The sequence below is a fragment of the Frieseomelitta varia genome, unplaced genomic scaffold (genome assembly GCF_011392965.1).
Source record: "Frieseomelitta varia isolate USP_RPSP 00005682 unplaced genomic scaffold, Fvar_1.2 scaffold_471, whole genome shotgun sequence".
Lineage (NCBI taxonomy): Eukaryota > Metazoa > Arthropoda > Insecta > Hymenoptera > Apidae > Frieseomelitta > Frieseomelitta varia.
In genome coordinates, this window is record NW_025110225.1 from 274900 (window position 1) to 293695 (window position 18796).

General features: G+C 46.5%; 1 protein-coding gene across 3 annotated transcripts in view; it reads left to right on the plus strand.

The window, feature by feature from the left end:
- Window positions 1-18796, plus strand: part of LOC122532785 (dachshund homolog 2) — a 182866-nt gene that overhangs the window by 50596 nt on the left and 113474 nt on the right. For 2 of the 3 annotated variants that reach the window (XM_043661875.1, XM_043661873.1), the window contains exon 2: window positions 15881-16029. In XM_043661875.1, coding sequence (XP_043517810.1) covers window positions 15881-16029 — 149 coding nt within the window. The remainder of the gene's footprint in view (window positions 1-15880; window positions 16030-18796) is intronic. The other variant, XM_043661874.1, reaches the window with a different exon arrangement.

An 18796-nucleotide genomic window follows, 5' to 3' on the forward strand; every position in this document is an offset into this window, starting at 1 on the left:
TGCCGCGTTGCTAGCTCGCGGTATCTTTCTTCTCTTCCCTCTTCTCTCGTGTCCCTGCTCCGACAACGTTCCACGCGATTTCGACGAAAATGGCTGCCACGAGTGCCTCCTCCAGGAAAAATCGTCCCCGGTATATACACGTATACACGGAGCGTTCTCTCGATTAGTTTCGTAGCCAGTGCGCTACGTCGATCGATGTACGGCGTTCCCCGGAGAATACCGGACTTCTCTCCCTCCGGCTTCGTAATAAATTTGCTCGAAGCAGTCTCGAAATCGTTGCGTAATAGCTATCGATCTCTCGTGTAGCGAGTATCGTTGTCATCGGACGCAGTTGCCTTTTGTCTCGCCAGCAATCGGTCCGATGGACGAAGAAGCTCGTGCCACGAGAAAAAAGCCAACTAGCCAATTAATCGGCGAAACTCTTATCATCCGACACAGGAGTATGTATTACGTGATATTATGGTGGTGATTTTCTATCATTTGTTTAATTTAATTTACTTACAGCAGAGAGTCTTTCCACAATGCATAGTAGATAAATGATACATCAGAATAAATTTGTTTCAAGTAGACTCGAGCATTTCGAGAAACATAATTGCCAGTACTAGTGCATGAGATTGAGAGATCTATATTTGTACGTTGTTGATTTGCGGCTATTAAAACTATTACAAATTCTGGCTAATGGGTCAGTGTTCACCAAACTTTGGCGAGTAAAACGGTGAATGAAACAGGCAATTATTTCTGACTGAGTGAGCCAATATATTAAAATTTATAAGATTTAATAGACGGGAGATTGTCAACCGTGTCATTTATAATTCCGTTGTGGAAACAAATTTCGACAAGTTCCATTTATAAAATAACAAAAACAAGCATTCCGGGTGTCCACGTTTCAGTTCCATTCACTAAGGAAGAAATTATGTATAATTATGTTGCCATTTCCTTTAATAATTAATTTATGGCAGTTACCAAAAGCACTAGACTATAACTGCGATCGCCGAGCATGCTCTCGTGTTGAATCCGTTTCAATTTTGCACGAAACTGTTGTTTACATCGATTTACGAGGGAAAATATTTTCCATCGAGAATATCAAGAGCGTGTGTAACTATCGCCGATAGACGTTAGGTAAGTGAAGGCGCCCTTTATCGTCGATCCACGCGACGCCAATCTGAAAGAGACGAACGGTCGGTCAACATGGACGCTTAAACCTGGCTTGTCAATTTTCCAGCGCGACGTGTGCGCGTTTAAGCGGGTTAAGTCGTAGCGGCAGAACAACGACGTTTGGATCCGCGGGCACACCACGCGTCGTTAAATCATCGGTTAACGCTCGCGCGTAATGCCGCCGCGAGGGCCAGTGACACGCCTCGGTCATAAAGGGTGGCCCACGATCGAGGATCAACGTTGGTACTAACGACTCGCGACGACTACTTCCACGTGTATGTATTCATCTTTACGATTTCTGACGATTTTAACGTTTCTTCCACTTCCTCCGGTCGATCGAAGCGATTATAGAACAATAAACGATTAACCCCTTGCGCTGGCATTGATTGCGGACCATAACGAGTGACCGTATACAATAATACGTCGCTTTCCTTTTCTTGTGAACTCATCGATATGACATCACTGGATAGAAATTATTAAAAAGTAATAAACTTGTCATTTCTTTTACCTGGGTTACATTTAAATATACTTAAAACTGAGAGAAATGTTGCAATTTGGGACAAAAAAAAAATCTCGACGCACGTCATTCCTCTTGCGCTGGCAACTGGTTCGCGGACCATAACGAGTGACCAAACCGTATACAATAACTCGTCGCTTTCTTTTTCTTTTGAACTTGTCGGTATGACATCACTGGATAGAAATTGTTAAAAAGTAATAAACTTATCATTTCTTTTACCTGGGTTACATTTAAATGTACTTAAAACTGAGAGAAATGTTGCAATTCGGGACAAAAAAAATTCTCGTCGTGCGTGGCACGTCATTCCAGCGCAAGAGGTTGAAGAATCTTTCGAAGAATTCGAGTCTCAAGAGTGAGTAAAAGATGTAGTGTCGTAGAGCGACGTATTTGTATATCGCGTATCGCGAAAGAAACTTTGCTTCTCTGTGTCTCGCGCGCGCGATGACGTCGGACGAAATTGCACGCTGGAGACGCAGCGCCGGAGGAACGCCCGCAGCGTTCGAGTTTGCTCGCGTTCAGATAGCTGGTACGTGGCCGGAGGTGGGATTGCGAAGGCTCGTAAAAGGTGGAAAGAAGGAGGAAAAGGGTGTGTCGCAAACGACACGACATTCTTGGGAAAAGGGTACTAGGTTCGACCGATACTCGGAGGAGGCAGCAGGAAATAATATTAACATAAGCTTTATCTAAATGTTAATACGAGGCGTTAGCGTCGCGTCGAGTGTCACTCGTGGAATTCCCAGAGTGTCGCGAGAGAATAGAGTCGCGTCGTCTACCGTTCCCCCATCTCTCTCTCTCTCTCTCTCTCTCTTTCACTGTATCTCTTTACCCCTTGGTTGTTCGTTTGTCGTTGGCCGAGGGATGGCTGGTGCCGCGGGCTCGGAAACGAACGCTTAAAAATGTAATAGCGAGGAGCCCCGGAATCGTCGGACGCGAAAACGGCGACGCCGGGCCTCTTTATTTTCCCCATTATTCAAATATAAATGTAAATGTTGATACAAACGGATAGGTAAATGGAAAGAGAGAATTCAATTGTTCGACACTGAGCGCGCCGACAGCAGGGAGGCGCTCGGCACGAAATTAGTTTATAAGGAAGCGAGCGGTGCGACGGGGGTAAAAAATATACGGTCGAAGAGAGAGAGAGCGAGAGAGAGAGAGAGAGAGAGGTAGAAAGGGAAAGAGAAAGGTGGGTAGACAGAGGAAATGGACGAGAGGTCGGCGGGGATGCCTTGGTCGAGGTCCTCGCGAGAGAATTCCCCCGGGCGCCACTCCCGTCCTCTCGGCTATTCGAATTTCCGTTTTTTTTTCCCAGCGTTTATAACGCGACCGTGTATAATCGTTCGTCGTGCCCGTCGATTCATGGGAACAATGGGAAGAGAAAACTGTCTTTTTGGTGTTTGTTAACAAGGACGTCCCCTCGTTAGGAAAGGAGTGCGTAGTTTTGTCGTATCCATCACACCCGCGCAAGCCGGCCGATGCTAATCGAGAAACGAAGGATTGAAAACAACAGGATTGACAGAACGTACACCGGAAGAAAACAAGGCGCAATCCGATCGGTGGCTCGTCGACGCATTCCACGAGATTCTTGGCAGGAAAGAGGGTCCCGGTGAATATTGCCGGGAATACGCGGGGGTTCTCGTGTTACCCCCGACGTGTATTGTTCTCGCCCTTCGACCCGGCATTGTGCCACGATGCGCACGGTGGCGTAGTTCGTCGGTAACAGGCCAAGCCTGGGGTTGCACCGATGCAGGGTGCATATGCGCTGATAGCTCGTAATGCCGTCTCTAATTCCATGCAAGAGCCGATTTGATTTTGGCATTAAGATAAAGCGACTCTCTTTTGCTCGTTGCCGCCCCAACGCCGTCCCTCCTCCTCCGCCGCCGCCGCCGCTTCTGCCGACTCATCCCGGGCTCACCCTCCGTTTCTATATACCGACGATCACTTTCGCAACTCGGAATAATACGAGGGATGAATCCGAAGTTGAAACGCGATATCGATGGCTGCAGTAACCACGTTACCGCTTAACCCCATCGGGACGCCGTCTCGCGATACACGCGCTTTCCGATCCGAGCCGGAGATAAACGCGCGGCGGAGCTCGTCGCTCCAGCACTCGGCGAAAGGAAACAAACAAACAAACAAAACGATCCGAGGACCGTTCGTTCGAGATTTCGTTGGCGACGAGGGGATAGAGAGATGGATGGAGGGTGTCGATGAGAAAGGGATGGTATGAAAGGTAGCGCGAAATCTTGCCGGGCGATCGAAGAAAAAGAACAAGCCTCGACGACTCGTCGTCCCTCGAAGGATGATGAAGCGTTCCGCTAATTCTGCTCGATCGCCTGGCCATAAGAGGGCGCGAAAATTCTCCGTGCGATCGCGCTTCGAACGATTCTCCCTTCCGCTTGGCCAGCGCCGGACACGGCGTTGCGCCTCGCGCGATCAACCACGAACAAAACTAGCGCGCGCGACGCTCACGACCGGTTCAATTCTTTCGTTGATCGAATGCCTTTGCTTGTTGCTGCGGTTGAGCCAGTGTTTCGTTTCCGCACCGCTACGGAACCGGTTGATCATCCGAGTCCTTTTGGCGATCAGTCGACTATACAGGGTGTCCGCGGTTTAAGTGATCAAGCTTCGCCAATATGTCCTACGAATAAAAATCTAAAAAAAAAAGAGATATAAAGGGTAGGTCCTAAAACGCCACAAAAATAGTAAATGGAAACTGACACAAACTTGTTCGAATGAAAGTCATTGTAAGAATACGGAAGAATACAAAAAATAGTAAATATCGCTAAGGAAAAGAAATCGAACACAATCAGCTCAAGCTAATTACAAACTTGATATTTATTTAGATTTCATATTTTTATAAAACATTTGCGGATCTATGTTTATGTAACACTTATTTCTATCCGTAGAAGACACACTGGCGAAGTTTGATCACTTAATACTTTGATCTATTTAACCTCTTGCGCTCGAATGACGTGTCACGCACGTCACGAGAACTTTTTGTCACAAATTGCAACATTTCTCTCAGTTTTAGGTATATTTAAATGTAACCCAGTAAAAGAAATGATAAGTTTATTACTTCTTAACAATTTCTATTCAGTGACGTCATACCGACGAGTTCAAAAGAAAAAGAAAGACGAATTATTGTATACGGTTTGGTCACTCGTTATGGTCCGCGAACCAGTTGCCAGCGCAAGAGGAATGACGTGCGTCGAGATTTTTTTTTGTCCCAAATTGCAACATTTCTCTCAGTGTTAGGTTATATTTAAACGCAACCCAGGCGAAACAAATGATAAGTTTATTACTTCTCAACAATTTCTATCTAGTGATGTCACACTGCCGAGCTTTCAAAAGAAAATGAAAGTGGCGAGTTATTGTAGACGGTTCGGTCGCTCGTTATGGTCCGCGATTCAATTGCCAGCGCAAGTGGTTAAATTCAAATTCAAATGAATCTCTCTCGATCGATTAAGCAGAGCAAAAGGATTCGAGAAAGTTTGAAGAAAATTTCGAGAAACGCGATAGAGGGAAGAAGAAGAAGAAGAAGAAGAAGAAGAAAGCGGCGGATTCTTAGAGGTCGTGTCGACGTCGTTATTGGCGATGTGGTAGCCCGGTTGTGCCGGCGTGGCTGCGACCGCAGAGGTATCGGAGTGCGGCATGGCACGGGTCAACCGCAAACCGACAACGTCCACGCGCTCTCTCGGTCCTCTCTCTTGGTCGTCCGCGTTCTGCGGCTCCTTGGATGAAGGCCCGAGGCCGCACACCCTCACGCACACAACGCCCGATCGTCGACACGATGCGCCCGGTGCACGCGCGTACTCGCCGCTGCTCGCGGCACTCTGACCCAAGTATCCTACTGTACTACTCGATAATCAGGGAACCTCGTGAATCAAAGGATAGGTGGCGAGTAAGACGAGGGACGCGCATAGTTTCGGTAATTCGGTTTCGGTGGCGAATCGAGAACACGGATATATAGGAATGGGGCAGCCAACCGGTTTACGTAGACCGAAATTCGTTGGCTGGCACAGCGTTCGGGGCGGAAACGGGCGCGGCAGGTGCAACCCGGTAATTGCAAACGTTTGATATTTAATTATAATTTAGCCGCGCGGCTCGGCTCGGCTCGGCGCGGCGGGCGGGGGCTGTCCTCGGCGAATAACCCTCGTTGCCGCGTCGCGTCCGCTCGATGGGATCTCCAGATCCTCTTGGAAACAAAATAATTCCCTAATTATTCTTGCCCGGGCTGGGCCGCTGCGCCGCGTTCGCGTTGAGTTACGGCCTCGGCTTAATTACGTTATTAATTAGTGCTTGTCGCGAAACGACAACGGTGTACCCGAGGTTATCATCGTTTCACGTCGTGGCTCGTCGTCCGGTTTCCATTTCGAGAAAAAAAAGAAAGCGAGCCAAAGAGCGAGCCCGATAAAACGCGACTTTGTCCATTGTTTTCGACGACCGATCTCCTCTCATCGCCTTTTCTTTAACGTTCACTTCGGCAAGACGACGAAGTAAAATACGCAGCCCTCGAGAAGGAACGGCCGTGACGGAACGGCTCCGAGTCGTAAGTCGGCGTGAGTTTATGCATCGCGCTTATTATTTCGATCTGGACGTGGTTCCGTTCGGACGTGTTTGATCGCAGCGCGCTCGTAAAAGCCCGGCTAGTCGCTTCGAACAGCCGAGAGTAAAAGAAACTGTTCGCGGAGGGATACTGTTCGGATACTGGCGGCTGTTTGTTATTTATCTCATCGTAAGTCGTAAAAAGGGCCTGGGTGCAGATTTATCGTAGAAATATTAAAATCAGAGATACCGCTTCCTCGGTCGTTCTCTGTTCGTGTTCATCGACAAAAAATCGACCACCACCGGCGCTTTACGAGTCGGCATATTTTATTCGAGTCGACCGAAAACGGTTGGTGTTTTCTCGCCGCTTGACACCCCCGTTCGCCAAAGGAAACGGAGGGACGGAATGTCAACGCTAAGACGCCCGGGAGTCTTTGTCTTTCGCTGGAAGTGATTCGCGAATATTCGAGTCTATTTCGAGTTTCGCGATCGTGCGCGCAACCCTCTCTGTCCCTCTTCCTCTTGGATAATCCTTGGTCCAAATTGGCAGGATTACTCGTTCCCAAGACTGGGCCACGTCCTCGAGATTGCCGGGATTACGCGGCTGTAACGCACGTCGAGCGTGCTCCGCGTTTCGTCTGCCACGCGCAAATAGAGGCATTATCGGGTATTACAGCGAGTACGTATCGCGTGCGTGAAGGAATGTCGCGTCGCCTCGATGGGATCCTTGTATCCACGCCACGTGAGTGCCGTCTTTCGTTCGTGGCCACCGAGAGACCCAACTGCCGAATAGGTGACCCGTAAAAAGCTCGATTTTTTTTTTACACGTAACTCGCGAGACGAGAAGTGAGATTCGATTGGTATCGCGTGCTCGAGCTAGAACGAAGCGCCACCGGTAATAAACTGGCTCGGTACCTTTACAAGGGTCTCGAAATTGAAATTGGCGCACGAGCCCGGGCGCGAACAGCTTCGGGAAAAATATTGCCTCATCCTGGACGAGCCCTCGAGACATCTGCCTCGCACGCTTACACGCTTCGTATTCCGATTAATCGCGCATCTGCGCGATCCGCGAGTTCTCTTTGCCTTTGTCTCCTCGTTCGTCGACTCAACGAGAGGATCAGTCAGTCGAAACTCTCGCTGAAAAAGTCTCGCCCTCTCGGCGCGAGTCAGATGTCGCGACGATTTCGGTAATTTCCTTAGCACCCCCGGGTGCGCCTCCTCCGTCGAACGAGCAGGCTAATAAGCGGCCCACCTAGCCTCGAAACATAAATAAACGAGCGACGCTGAAATCGTAATGTTCCCCAACGCGGCGTGGCATCGAAATTAAAATTAGCCTGGAAGATGGGTCGGCCAGGATGAGAAGGGGAAACCGGAAGGAGGAACGAGGAGAGAGTTTTAGCAAACACGGTTCGAGGAAGAGAGAGAGAGAGAGAGGCGGACTGCCCCTGAGACGAATATTATGCAAAGCCGCGAGCAATAAAAATAACGTATTGCGACCGAGAGAAGCATAAGTTTTAATCCAATATTACTAAGATAAGTCTACCGAGGCCCACCCTCACGACGGAAGAGAAAGATTTCTTTTGTGTGTTACGCACCCCAACTTTAACATCGTGGTTATTAGAAAATGCTCTCTCTCGATGCTGGCTCATCGCGTGAGGGGAGTTTTTCTTTCTCTTACTTCTCTCTCTCTCTCCGTCTCTTAATAGCCGCTCGTAAATATCGCGGCATACGCGGCGTTGTTGTTTGAGAAATTTACTTAAGACTCGGATGCCTTAGCGGCAACAACTTTTTGATATTTTCCCGCGTTAAGCCTCGCGTGAGTTATTCTCGAGAGTACTCTCAAACGTTGTGTTCATTTGTGAGCAGCTTTGAGAATTTTCACTCTCCGAAAGAGACCGAGAACTTGTTATCCGATAGAACTCTCAAAACCGTGTCCATTTGAGAGTTCATTGTCTCTGGTCCTACTCACTGTGGCGTTCAAAACACGAGTGTGGACAATGTCATCACTATGGAGGTGCAAAAAATGTGCGCCTTCATAGTTGCCCATAATATTTTAAGAAAAAAGAAAAATCAACATAAAAAAAAGAGTTCAATTTAAATTATTATATTAATATAATTTAATATAATTTAATATTATATAATATTATAATATTTATATATAATATTTAAATTATTATATAATATATATATATTATATAATAATTTAGATTAAAAGAAATTAGTTCAATAATTCACTTTTTTGACCACACTTTGTTATTATTCGCACGAGAGTACTGTCAGGATTTCGAAACCGTTTCGAGACCAGTATAATATTGTGTCCATTTGCGACACTCGGACAGTTGAGCGATGCTCTCGGACAGTAACTCTCAGAACAGTGTCCATTTGCGAGAAATATTCTCGAGAGCAACTTGCGGCAATTTTACTCACCAGTGAAACTCTCCACGTTACTGAACGATCCGTTCGATGAAAGTAGATCCGTGGAAAATAAGCACGACACGCGTTTGTTCACGGTGCCTTTCTCCTTCCGGACGAATCGCCGAATGTTTTCCAAACGGGGACGAACGCTTTCCAGAGCGTACGAATATAGAGAACGAACGACGTTAGTCCAGAGATATGATCCATGGCGACGTTTCTGACACTCTTATTGCTCCATTTCACGCAACTTTTTCGATGGACTGTATTACCGCCGTTCGATCCGGCTCGAGGAAGCAAGCAGTAAACCGGCTGATTCTTTGTTTCTCCGCTCGAGGAACGAGAACGAGCGTGAAAAGGAATAATATCGAGGGTGGTTGAGAGACAGAGACGAAGAAAGGGAAGGAGAAAGCGTGATAGAGCGAGAGAGAGAGAGAGAGAGAGAGAGTGAGAGTACGAGTAGTGAGGGGACGCGCGTTGAAGAGAGAGGGATACGACCGCGCGCATTCAGACCCTCGCACGTTCTTTTCCACTCCGGGCGCGAAATCGGACAAATCCAATCTGACTGACGGGATTGCCGCGATCTACAGAGAGAGGGAAGGGAGAATGAAGCGCGGGGATTCGGCCCGGTGAAAAGGAAATAATAGAGAAAGAGAGGAGGAACTACTCTCTCTTGGCGCCCGAGCCCTCGTAAAAATTTATAATTTGGAAAATGCCGTTCGCCCGTTTTCTTCGATTTCAGCCTGGGCAATCGAGTTTATAAAGCGAGAAATCGAAAGAGCCTGGATCGATCCCGGAGGCAGAAACGAAAAAAAGAAAGAGGAAACGAAAAAAAGAAGGGGAAGAAGAGGAAGGAAGAAAGGATGGAAGAAAATGGAGAGGCCGGGGCGGCCGCGTCGACGACGACGATAACGTCGAAAGACTTTTGACGAAAATTGAAGTCGTTGTTATGACGGGAATTGCCCGCGACGACGCTTTACGGGAGGGACGCGCCCAACTCGACGCTCGCAACTTTTCGAAAAAGATCCGGGGGATGAGGATCGCGCTATGCGCGCGCACGGTCGCGCGCGTACAGACGCACAATGATGAAAGAAGGGAAACGGGTCGCCAATGGCCAGAAAAACCATCACGGGGGAAAGACGTAAACGCGAAACTGGCGATTAGACGATGAGCCACGAACCCTTGTATTATTCGTTATATCGTTTTACGATTTCACGTTCGCTGAGAGCGGCGTCGCGTTAAGCGGTTTATAGGTTTTTCTCTTTTTCTTTTAATTACGCCAAAGAGTGTTCCGCGTTACAAGCACGTGGAATCTCGCGCGACTGTACGAGGAAATCTGGTCGTATAAATCGACTACGAGCGCGTCACACGCCGAATGATGCAACGTGCGAGCAATTGCGAGAGAGAATCGTTGGATTCGCGAATAATCACGTACGTGTGTATTCCACACGGCCACGAAGCGTTTCTTTCCCACACAACGGTCGACATCGGATCCGTAGCGACGCGTTGCTTAAAATTATCCGAGCACGCATTGTCCGGCAGGGGAAGTACTTGATACGAAAGCAGCGTGCGGGGCGATTGATGCAGATGCAGATGTTTGCCCGTCGATCGACGAGAGCTCATCGAGCGACATCCTTTAGTGGTTCGTTGGAAGACAATAGGAGAAACGTGACAGACGCTGTATACGCAACGCGCACGCTCGGCGACGGGACACTGAAACCGTGTAAAACGATCTCACGGCAAAGAATGCAGCGTTTAAAAGTACGGCGCGTTCTCGTTTCTGCTCGGGCACGGCCTGCTGGTTCCCGCGTTTTCGGGGAGCTTGTTTGGACGGCGCAGAACGGTAGCAGGATGCGATAACGCTCGAGCATCGTAATTCAAAGATAGCGCGTTGTTTAACAAGCAACAGTGGCTCCTTTGTCGAGGCGAGCGGCGTGCTGAGATCGGTGAAACGACCTGGGCTACGAACTCCGCGCTACGATGCAGCGAACGCGAGGAAAATCCGGAAGTCGGAGGAGGGAACGAAGAGCGAGTATGAAGCGAAAGGGAAGAGAGAGAGAGAGAGAGAGAGAGAGAGAACCAGTGGCCGTTTGGCCTGGAATCGTGTTCCGGTCGCGGTCGAGGCTCGATCCTCGCGAGCTTAACCCATATGCGACCGCGTGTATACACGCGTCGACAACTGCCGGCTGCAGCGCAACATCAGAGACCGTTTAATCCCGGAATGCCGAATACGAGAGAGCAGATCGCCGGCCCCGAGCGATAGATTTGGCCAGTGCGCGAAAACGGGGTTGCAACCCTCCGCTCTGGAGTGCACCCTATCCCTCGCCGGGCCATTAATAATATACCCATATTGGACACAATTCACCTTGAAATTAACCGGCAGCCGATTGGTAAGCCCGGGCAAATTGACTTCGAAATTGACAATTTATAGTCGCTCGATTCCGTCCTCGTCTCTCCACTCCGTTCTCTCTCTCTCTCTCTCTCTGCCTCTCCATCTGTTTGTTTATAATTCTCACTCGTTGCTCAGACATCTTACTTTCTGCCGAATTTCAACGATTTCGTCCCAAACAATCGAGAATCGTTTCAACGATGGCGAATGTGATAAGTTTGTAACGAATATTTCCCCTCGCGGACGTATATCTTTGTACGTCTTCGTGGATTTCAGCGCCGCCGGATTTTTTTCTTCGCGTTTTCACCGAGCGGCCGGACGAGGAGCCGCTTCTGCGGTGCCAACGTTCATTAAGGCGGGGAATGATCGGATCAAAGGATAGCACCTGGCGCGATCATCGCGAATCCCACACGCGATATACGACCGGACGCGAATCGAGCGCAACGCGAACGAAACTTGTATCTAATCGATCGATCTGGATCGATTATCTGGCAGGTTCGATGCGAGTTGTAGGCGTATTTATTTCGGCCGGCAACTCGTCCAGTGTATTCCAATTACACGTACAAGGAGCGTTAAGAGTCTAACTCTCGTATATACTATAGTATAGTTCAACGATAAACAATAGATTTCGTTCAATTCTATCTATTACATTGCCGATAATCTTACGGGTAGCTGTGTGCCATTCTACTGCCGTTAGTTTCAATCTGAATTTCCACAAATTTCATACGCGAACCGTAGTTCGGATCGGCTCGATCGTTACGACGATTACGGCGTCTCGAGGAATTCCTTCGTTTCCAGTAGTTTTTTTTATCGCGATCTGAAGCAGTTAAATGTGCGCCCGCAATCCGTCACTGATAACCATCTAGATTTTTCAAGCGCACGCAGGAAAAAGTCGGCGCCAACAGGCGTGATCAACGTATCAAAGGTATCCTGTCTCGCTTGCAGGGGAATTAATTCCACCGATTTGAAACGAAGTCTGGTAGCTACGGGGCTCCGTCGTTGCGGCAATAATGACCGATTACCGATCTCCTACTCTTTCTCGATCTCTTAGCCAATGATCGGTCACGATTGCTCCTTTTATCCTCGCGAAATCGTGCAACGGCGGTTTCGTAAACACACTTTCTCGATATCCGGTCGATCGTTTTCTGATCATTCGGTTCTCTCACGCACTCCACGTACGATCACATCTGGACCTTTTTTTTTTTTCATTCATCACGCGTTTATCTGTTATAATTACAACGGACTTGGGTTGGATTTTTCTGGATATTCGGCGCTCACAGATCACACGCGTACTATGTTTATTCAGTCACTCTCAAAACAAGAGAGCAACGACCGACAGTTTATTTTATCATCTAACGTACTAGGTGCTGCTAGTTACGTTGTGCAAAAAAAAAAAAAAAACATATAGAGCGGGAGATTAGGTCTAATTTATCTCCAACGTTATCGAATCCGCGAAATTTGTAGCGCAGATTGGCGGACCTTGGACAGAGTCGTTACGCGCGTCCGTTTTCACAGCGAGGCTTTTCTCATTTCATCGGCAGACTCGTACGCAAACAAGTACGCATTATACGGGTCTAAGCGTTTGAGAGTGCGTTCTTGTTTTCGGTGTAACCCGAAGCTAAGCGGTTTAAGAGATCAACGCCGTATAAACCGGCCGTCTGAGAATCGTCTGGAGATCTCGTGCGTGAGAACAGGTGGAGGGACAGAGAGGGCAAGAAGACGGCGAGAGAGGACGAGAGTACGATAGAACGCGAACGAGAGGCACGAAGAACGGAGAACGAGTGGGAAAGTGGGAGGGCGCCAGGGAAACGAAGAACGAAGATCGAGAGATCGGGAGACGCGAGGAAGAGAGCGTAGAGTCGAACGCGGAACAAGGACGAGGAACACCGTGGGCAAACGTGAAGAGGCAAAGCGAGAGAGGGCTGGCAGAAAGACGGGATGAAAAATTAGATTTACAAATCTGTCCTGACTACTATGAGATTGCTCGCTTACCAGGCAGAGATCCTCAACCCGTGTTGAAATGCGCGTTTCGTTGAAACCGCCTTTGGAGCACTGAATGTATATATATATATATATATATATATATATATATATATATATATATATATATATATAATATTGGGAGGACTTCTCCTCTTCCTTTTTCCTCGTCCACGGCGGCACTTCAATTTTCGTTCGCTCTCTTTTGCTCCATTTTCATCGCGACGCTGCGATCCGCCCCCTTCTCGTCGACGTCGCTCTCATCGAATGAAATCGTTTACGCTGTGCCGCCAGTGGGCTGCAGCCTACAAAGGACGCCGTCGATCGAGCAAGATTATCGGTTTTCGAAACGGATTTCGGCACGAGACTGGCTGTCCTCGGGAGTCAGCAGGATCGATCGGAGTCGCGGTTGAGAATCGCTAGAACAATATAGTCTCTGTATCGAGAATATAGAAAGAAAGGATCCTACTGCAATGAGTTTCAGGCACATTTCCCTGGCGAAAGCAAAAGCTCGAATCACATGTCCATGTATACATGTACATATATGTATATACAGGGTGTTTCGTAAGTTGTGGGACCCACTTCGGGAGCTGATTGTACGCCTAAAAATAATGAAAAAAGTCATATAAATATATGTCCTATCTGTCTTTGTTTATGAGATATGAATGAATTTTATAAACAGAGCAGACTCTAGTAAGCTAATTTTACCAGAGATGTATATTCAATTTTCATAATAATCATAATTGGGATGAAGAAAACCCATGTGTTATTGTGCATTCAAGACATCAACACCAGTTTAGTTTAAACATATGGGCAGGAATAATTGATAAATTTTTAATTGGACCTTTTTTTTCTTGATAAGGAACTAACAGGCACAAAGTACGTTGATTTTTTGAGCATGCGTTTACACGAAATATTAGAGGAAGTTCTAGTCGATATTAGACTTCGTATGCGGTTTATGCACGATGGAGCTCCGCCGCATTTTAGCCGAGAGGCTAGGCAATTTTTAAATCAACACTTTGCAAATAAATGGATTGGTGGAGGTCCTATTGCATGGTCTGCTCGTTCTCCGTATTTGAATCCATTAGATTTTCATTTGCGGGGACATTTAAAATCTATTGTACACGCAACATCGATTGAAAATACTGAAATACTACGAAATAGAATGGAGCGAGACTTCCGACAAATTCGAGAAACATCAGGAATGATAGAGAGAGTAACCAGATGAATGACAAGACGCGTGCAGGCTTGTCTTCAAATGCAAAGTGGTCATTTCGAGCATCTTTTGTAAAAGTAATTAAAACAGAAAATTCATTATGTCTCATAAACGAAGACAGATAGGACATACATTTATATGACTTTTTTTCATTATTTTTAGGCGTATAATCAGCTTCCACAAGTTACGAAACACCCTGTATATGCGTTAGGTTTTGTCACCAGCTTTTAAGCATTTTCGGTAGTGGAACTGAAAAATGTTTCAGACAAAATTGTTTTAGTATCTGATAGGCTACGTGTTTCCGGATTCTTAAATCTCAAGAAAGATTTAAGAAAAGTCAAGGTCACCTTGACTTTTTTAAGACGGCACCGTATGTTCTTGATATCACTGAATTGTTGCTGATGTCGAGACGAATTCAACGATGTATCATACTGTGACTTTGAAATGACTTTAAACTCGAAAATTTTGTACAAAACGTCATATGGGAAGCGACGAAAGTAAACAGAGACGTTGTAATTATAGCAACAACGAAAAGTCTAATACACAGAGCGGTGCTCTGTATCATAGTTTAAGGTCATTTCAAAGTTCACAGCACTGTTGAATTCGTCTCGACATCGGCAACAATCCTGTGATGTCAAAAACATATGGTGCCATTTAAAAAAAGTCAAGGTGACCTTGACTTTTCTACGTAAAAAAGCATTCTTTGAGATTTAGGAATATGGAAACATGTAGCCCATCAGATACTAAAAAAATGTTGTTTGAAACATTTTCTAATTGTACTACCGGAAATGCCTAAAAACTGGTGACGAAACTTAACGCGTACACCCTGTATATGTGTGTGTGTGTGTGTGTGTGTGTGTGTGTGTGTATGAGGAAGCGCCTCTGACGCGGCGCGGCGCCTGCCGCCTGTGAAAAATGAACGTTTCTGCCAGCCGCAGCATCCACTCCTGTGGATCGCTGCACACTGCCACGCTTTTTCGCGCAACTTGCGGCACACTGTTCACGGCTAGTCGTCACGTAGACCCTTTTTCTCCCTGACCGTCGCTGATTTAGCGAACGTTCGCGAGAGTCGATAATGACAGTCGCAGAATAGTTTCTGGATTCTCTCCCGGAACAATCGAGCCTTCGCGATACGAAAAGTTACGCAAATCCCGGCTGTGTTGGTACCTTTATCTTCCACTCTCGGCTAAGTTTATCGCGGCAATGTCGTAGAGCACGCGTGACCGCGAGAAGGTGAGTTTCGTTCGGCCACAGCCAGCCGAGAACCAGTCCTCGAAACGTCGTCACGTTCATAGATAGAGACTAATTGACATTCGTAGCGACCAGAACTTGGTCATCGAGCTCCATTCGAGCGTTTCCTCTCTTCCTTCGAGACCGGTTGGTCTCGAGATCGGAGCCGGGGGACCGGCCGAAGAGTGATCGATTCGTGAGAAAAGACGGACCCGGCCGATCACTATGAAAAAAGATACCAGCGTCACGTGTCGCGCGAAATATTCGTCGTAGATTAATCGATCCAATTATCCTGGATACAATTATCCCGGGGAACGTCTTTTCTCGCGATGCAATCGAAACACTTACGACGACAGTCGTAAGCTCGACGATCGGGGTAAGACGTTACCTCGATGACAGGTGTCTCTAACCGCAGTAACTCTCTACCACTGTACAGCTCCAGGCCAGGAAGACCACCGAAGAGAGCTTCCGTCGGTCTGAGTCTCGCAACCAGCCACCTGGCTGCGGCGACCGGTCACCACCCCCAGCATTCGCTCAAGAAGCACCGAATGGACAACGGGGATTACTACGAGAACGGCCATTTGGGTAAGTCTCGTTACGCTTTCTTTTTGTCCGACAAGCCGCGTCATAAGCATCGCCGACGCGACCGGGACACTCGATCGATCGGCCCTCACCGACGACTGCTTACGATTCCGGTTACGACCGCGCCATTCGTTGCCTATCCCCGAGACAGTATGTTCGTATTTCACGCCGTATTTCGCCTCCTTTCTCCCGATAACGCCGCGTTTTATGGAGAGGCCGCGAGTTTCGCGACAACGTTGCATCACGATGTCGTCGGCTATTCGAACGTTGTTCAACGACCGTGAACGAAAAGAGGCGAGAATATTGCAAATGATCGGGAGGAGGCTTTCACGAATGGTGTAAAAGGATAGGTTGATCATTGACAAACGAAATTTATCAATTGCAAAATTCCTAGCGTCGTGCGATTCCTTAATAATGAAATTGAACAGAAGTGATCGACGCGAAACGAGAAATAAAATAAATACGAGAAATGGTAGAAAGTAGGTGTAGAATTGACCGAATGAAGCAAGGTGAAGAAAAAATGTAAGCAATCAACAGGAAGCAATTAATTTAACGGATAATAACTACATTTCAACAGTAGGGAGCTTTAAGAAAGCGGATTATTTATAAAATTTTCAGCCGCACGAATTCTGTAAATTCCACTTTGATTATATTTCATTCACGTCTGTTAGAAATATCTTTCACTCGATTTATTGTGAATGTTGCTGGATGTAAACTTGCATTTATTCTTAGAGAAATGAATTAAAGTAAAGTGAAAAAAAATTTCGTGCACGGCTTGTACTGATAAACCACAAATTGTACTGATAAACTAACAAAACTTGGCAAACTATTGCCGAGTGTGAATGCCCCACATAGTGTTTTACAGTTTATTTAATGTTACCATCTGCAGCGTAACGTACGCGTTTTTTGAGTAAATTAGTGTCGTCATCTCCAGCATGACGTAAGAGTGCAAAGAAAGTGCTTAAAAAGCATGTCTTGCGCTGGACGTCGGTGCGTATATATGTATAATTAAAAGAAATTAACGTCGAAAGTGTGAAAAAAAGGCACGAAATCGTGGAACAGGCGAGCCCACTCGTAGGCAAACGCGTACGAACGCGTAGCCCTGGTACCAGGGGCACGCACTTGATTACTGCCATCCGTATACGCGCCGTGCCACGGTGACCCTACCGATCAATTAATTAGGGGAATCAAACACACTTGGAGTGAGCAAATTAACTGCAACTGCACCGTCGTGTTGCGGCCCGTGGTAGCGGTTGTCGATATTGCATCGATGCATACTCGTACAACCGACCGTTTCTCCGCGTCGCGTCGCATCGTCAACAAATCTTCTTCTTCTTCATCGTTCAGAGACGCGTTGGTTGTCGATTCTCGATCATCTACATCTCGCCCGATAGAAACAATAGAAGCCCGTAGCTAATTAACGTTCTCGAAGCGGTTATTCGTTCTTCGAAAGAGAGGTGAACTCTCGGCAAAGTCGGATCGTAAAATCGCGTGGAATAGCGTCGGCCTATCGCCGTTCGGAAATTGGTTAAGCAAATAATCGCGAATACGCCGGCCGTTCAATTTTACGGGCAAATACGTTTGACGGTGCAACGTTAATGAATTAATGCCACGCGGACGAGCGCGCGGGCGCGAGCACGAGCACAGTTTCACTGCTGCACGACTCGCAGCCGGGGTAAACGTTGAAACGGCGAGCAATTAATTACGAGCCCGCGGTAATTGTATAATTATTTTACGATTGGATCCCCCTTCTGGGTACGATTGATCGCCGCGCTCACCGCGGCCGTTGCCGAGCCTTCTCCTTTTAACTTTCGTCGGGCCGCGCTCTCGTACCAAGGATGCCGGGCCCTCGCCTCGCGTGGAACGTTGTCCGCTTGGGAATATCGCTTGTTACGCGACAACCTCGTAAAATGGGAATCGTAAACATCCTTGTGTCGCGTATTCGTCGCCAGTCTTTAATCTCCGCGCGCTGTAAACAGCTGCACTGCCTCTTTTTTTTTTTCTCAAACGTTCGTGGAAGTTGCTCTTTTTCACTCGGGAACGTTCCAATCAACGCTGACATGTTGTTTTCCCTCTGCGTGAAAATGTACATTCGCAGCGGCCGCTACAACCTCCGCGGAATTGAAATCAACGCTATCTATGTTCACTAAATCGGAAAGTGTGTTCCCGATAAACCGACATCTCCAACTTAATAAAACTCATAAACAATAGAAAATTGTTAGTTCATTAACTATTACCATGGAGATGTATATATATATATATATATATATATATATATATATATATATATATATATACCATATTATTCGTTATTCATTATTAGTTATTTATAAAAAATATTTTAGTTAATATATATTTTGTTACATTGATAATATTTTTATATAAATTATTAAAATTAAATATGGAATTGTTATTTCAATTTGTAGTACGGTGATTGAGATAAATTATCATCATCGTACCTACACATTAGTATTCAGTGTCGCTTTCAATAACGGTAGTAAGAAACAAAAGAAAGAGTACAAGACAAAAGAGCGTAGAGTAGTAGAACAAAGTGCACGACCACGCGACCACGTGTATAAAAGAAAGAGTTTATCTGTTGGTGCAGTTTAGAATAAAATAAATGTATCCACAAATACCTTAAGAAACAGAGTATAATTATTTAGGTCAACAATATCAACACTCTGTAAAACTTTGAATAAAAAATAAGGAACGTGAGTATAAAAGAAAGAGTTTAGCAGTTTAGAATAAAATAAATATATCCACAAATACT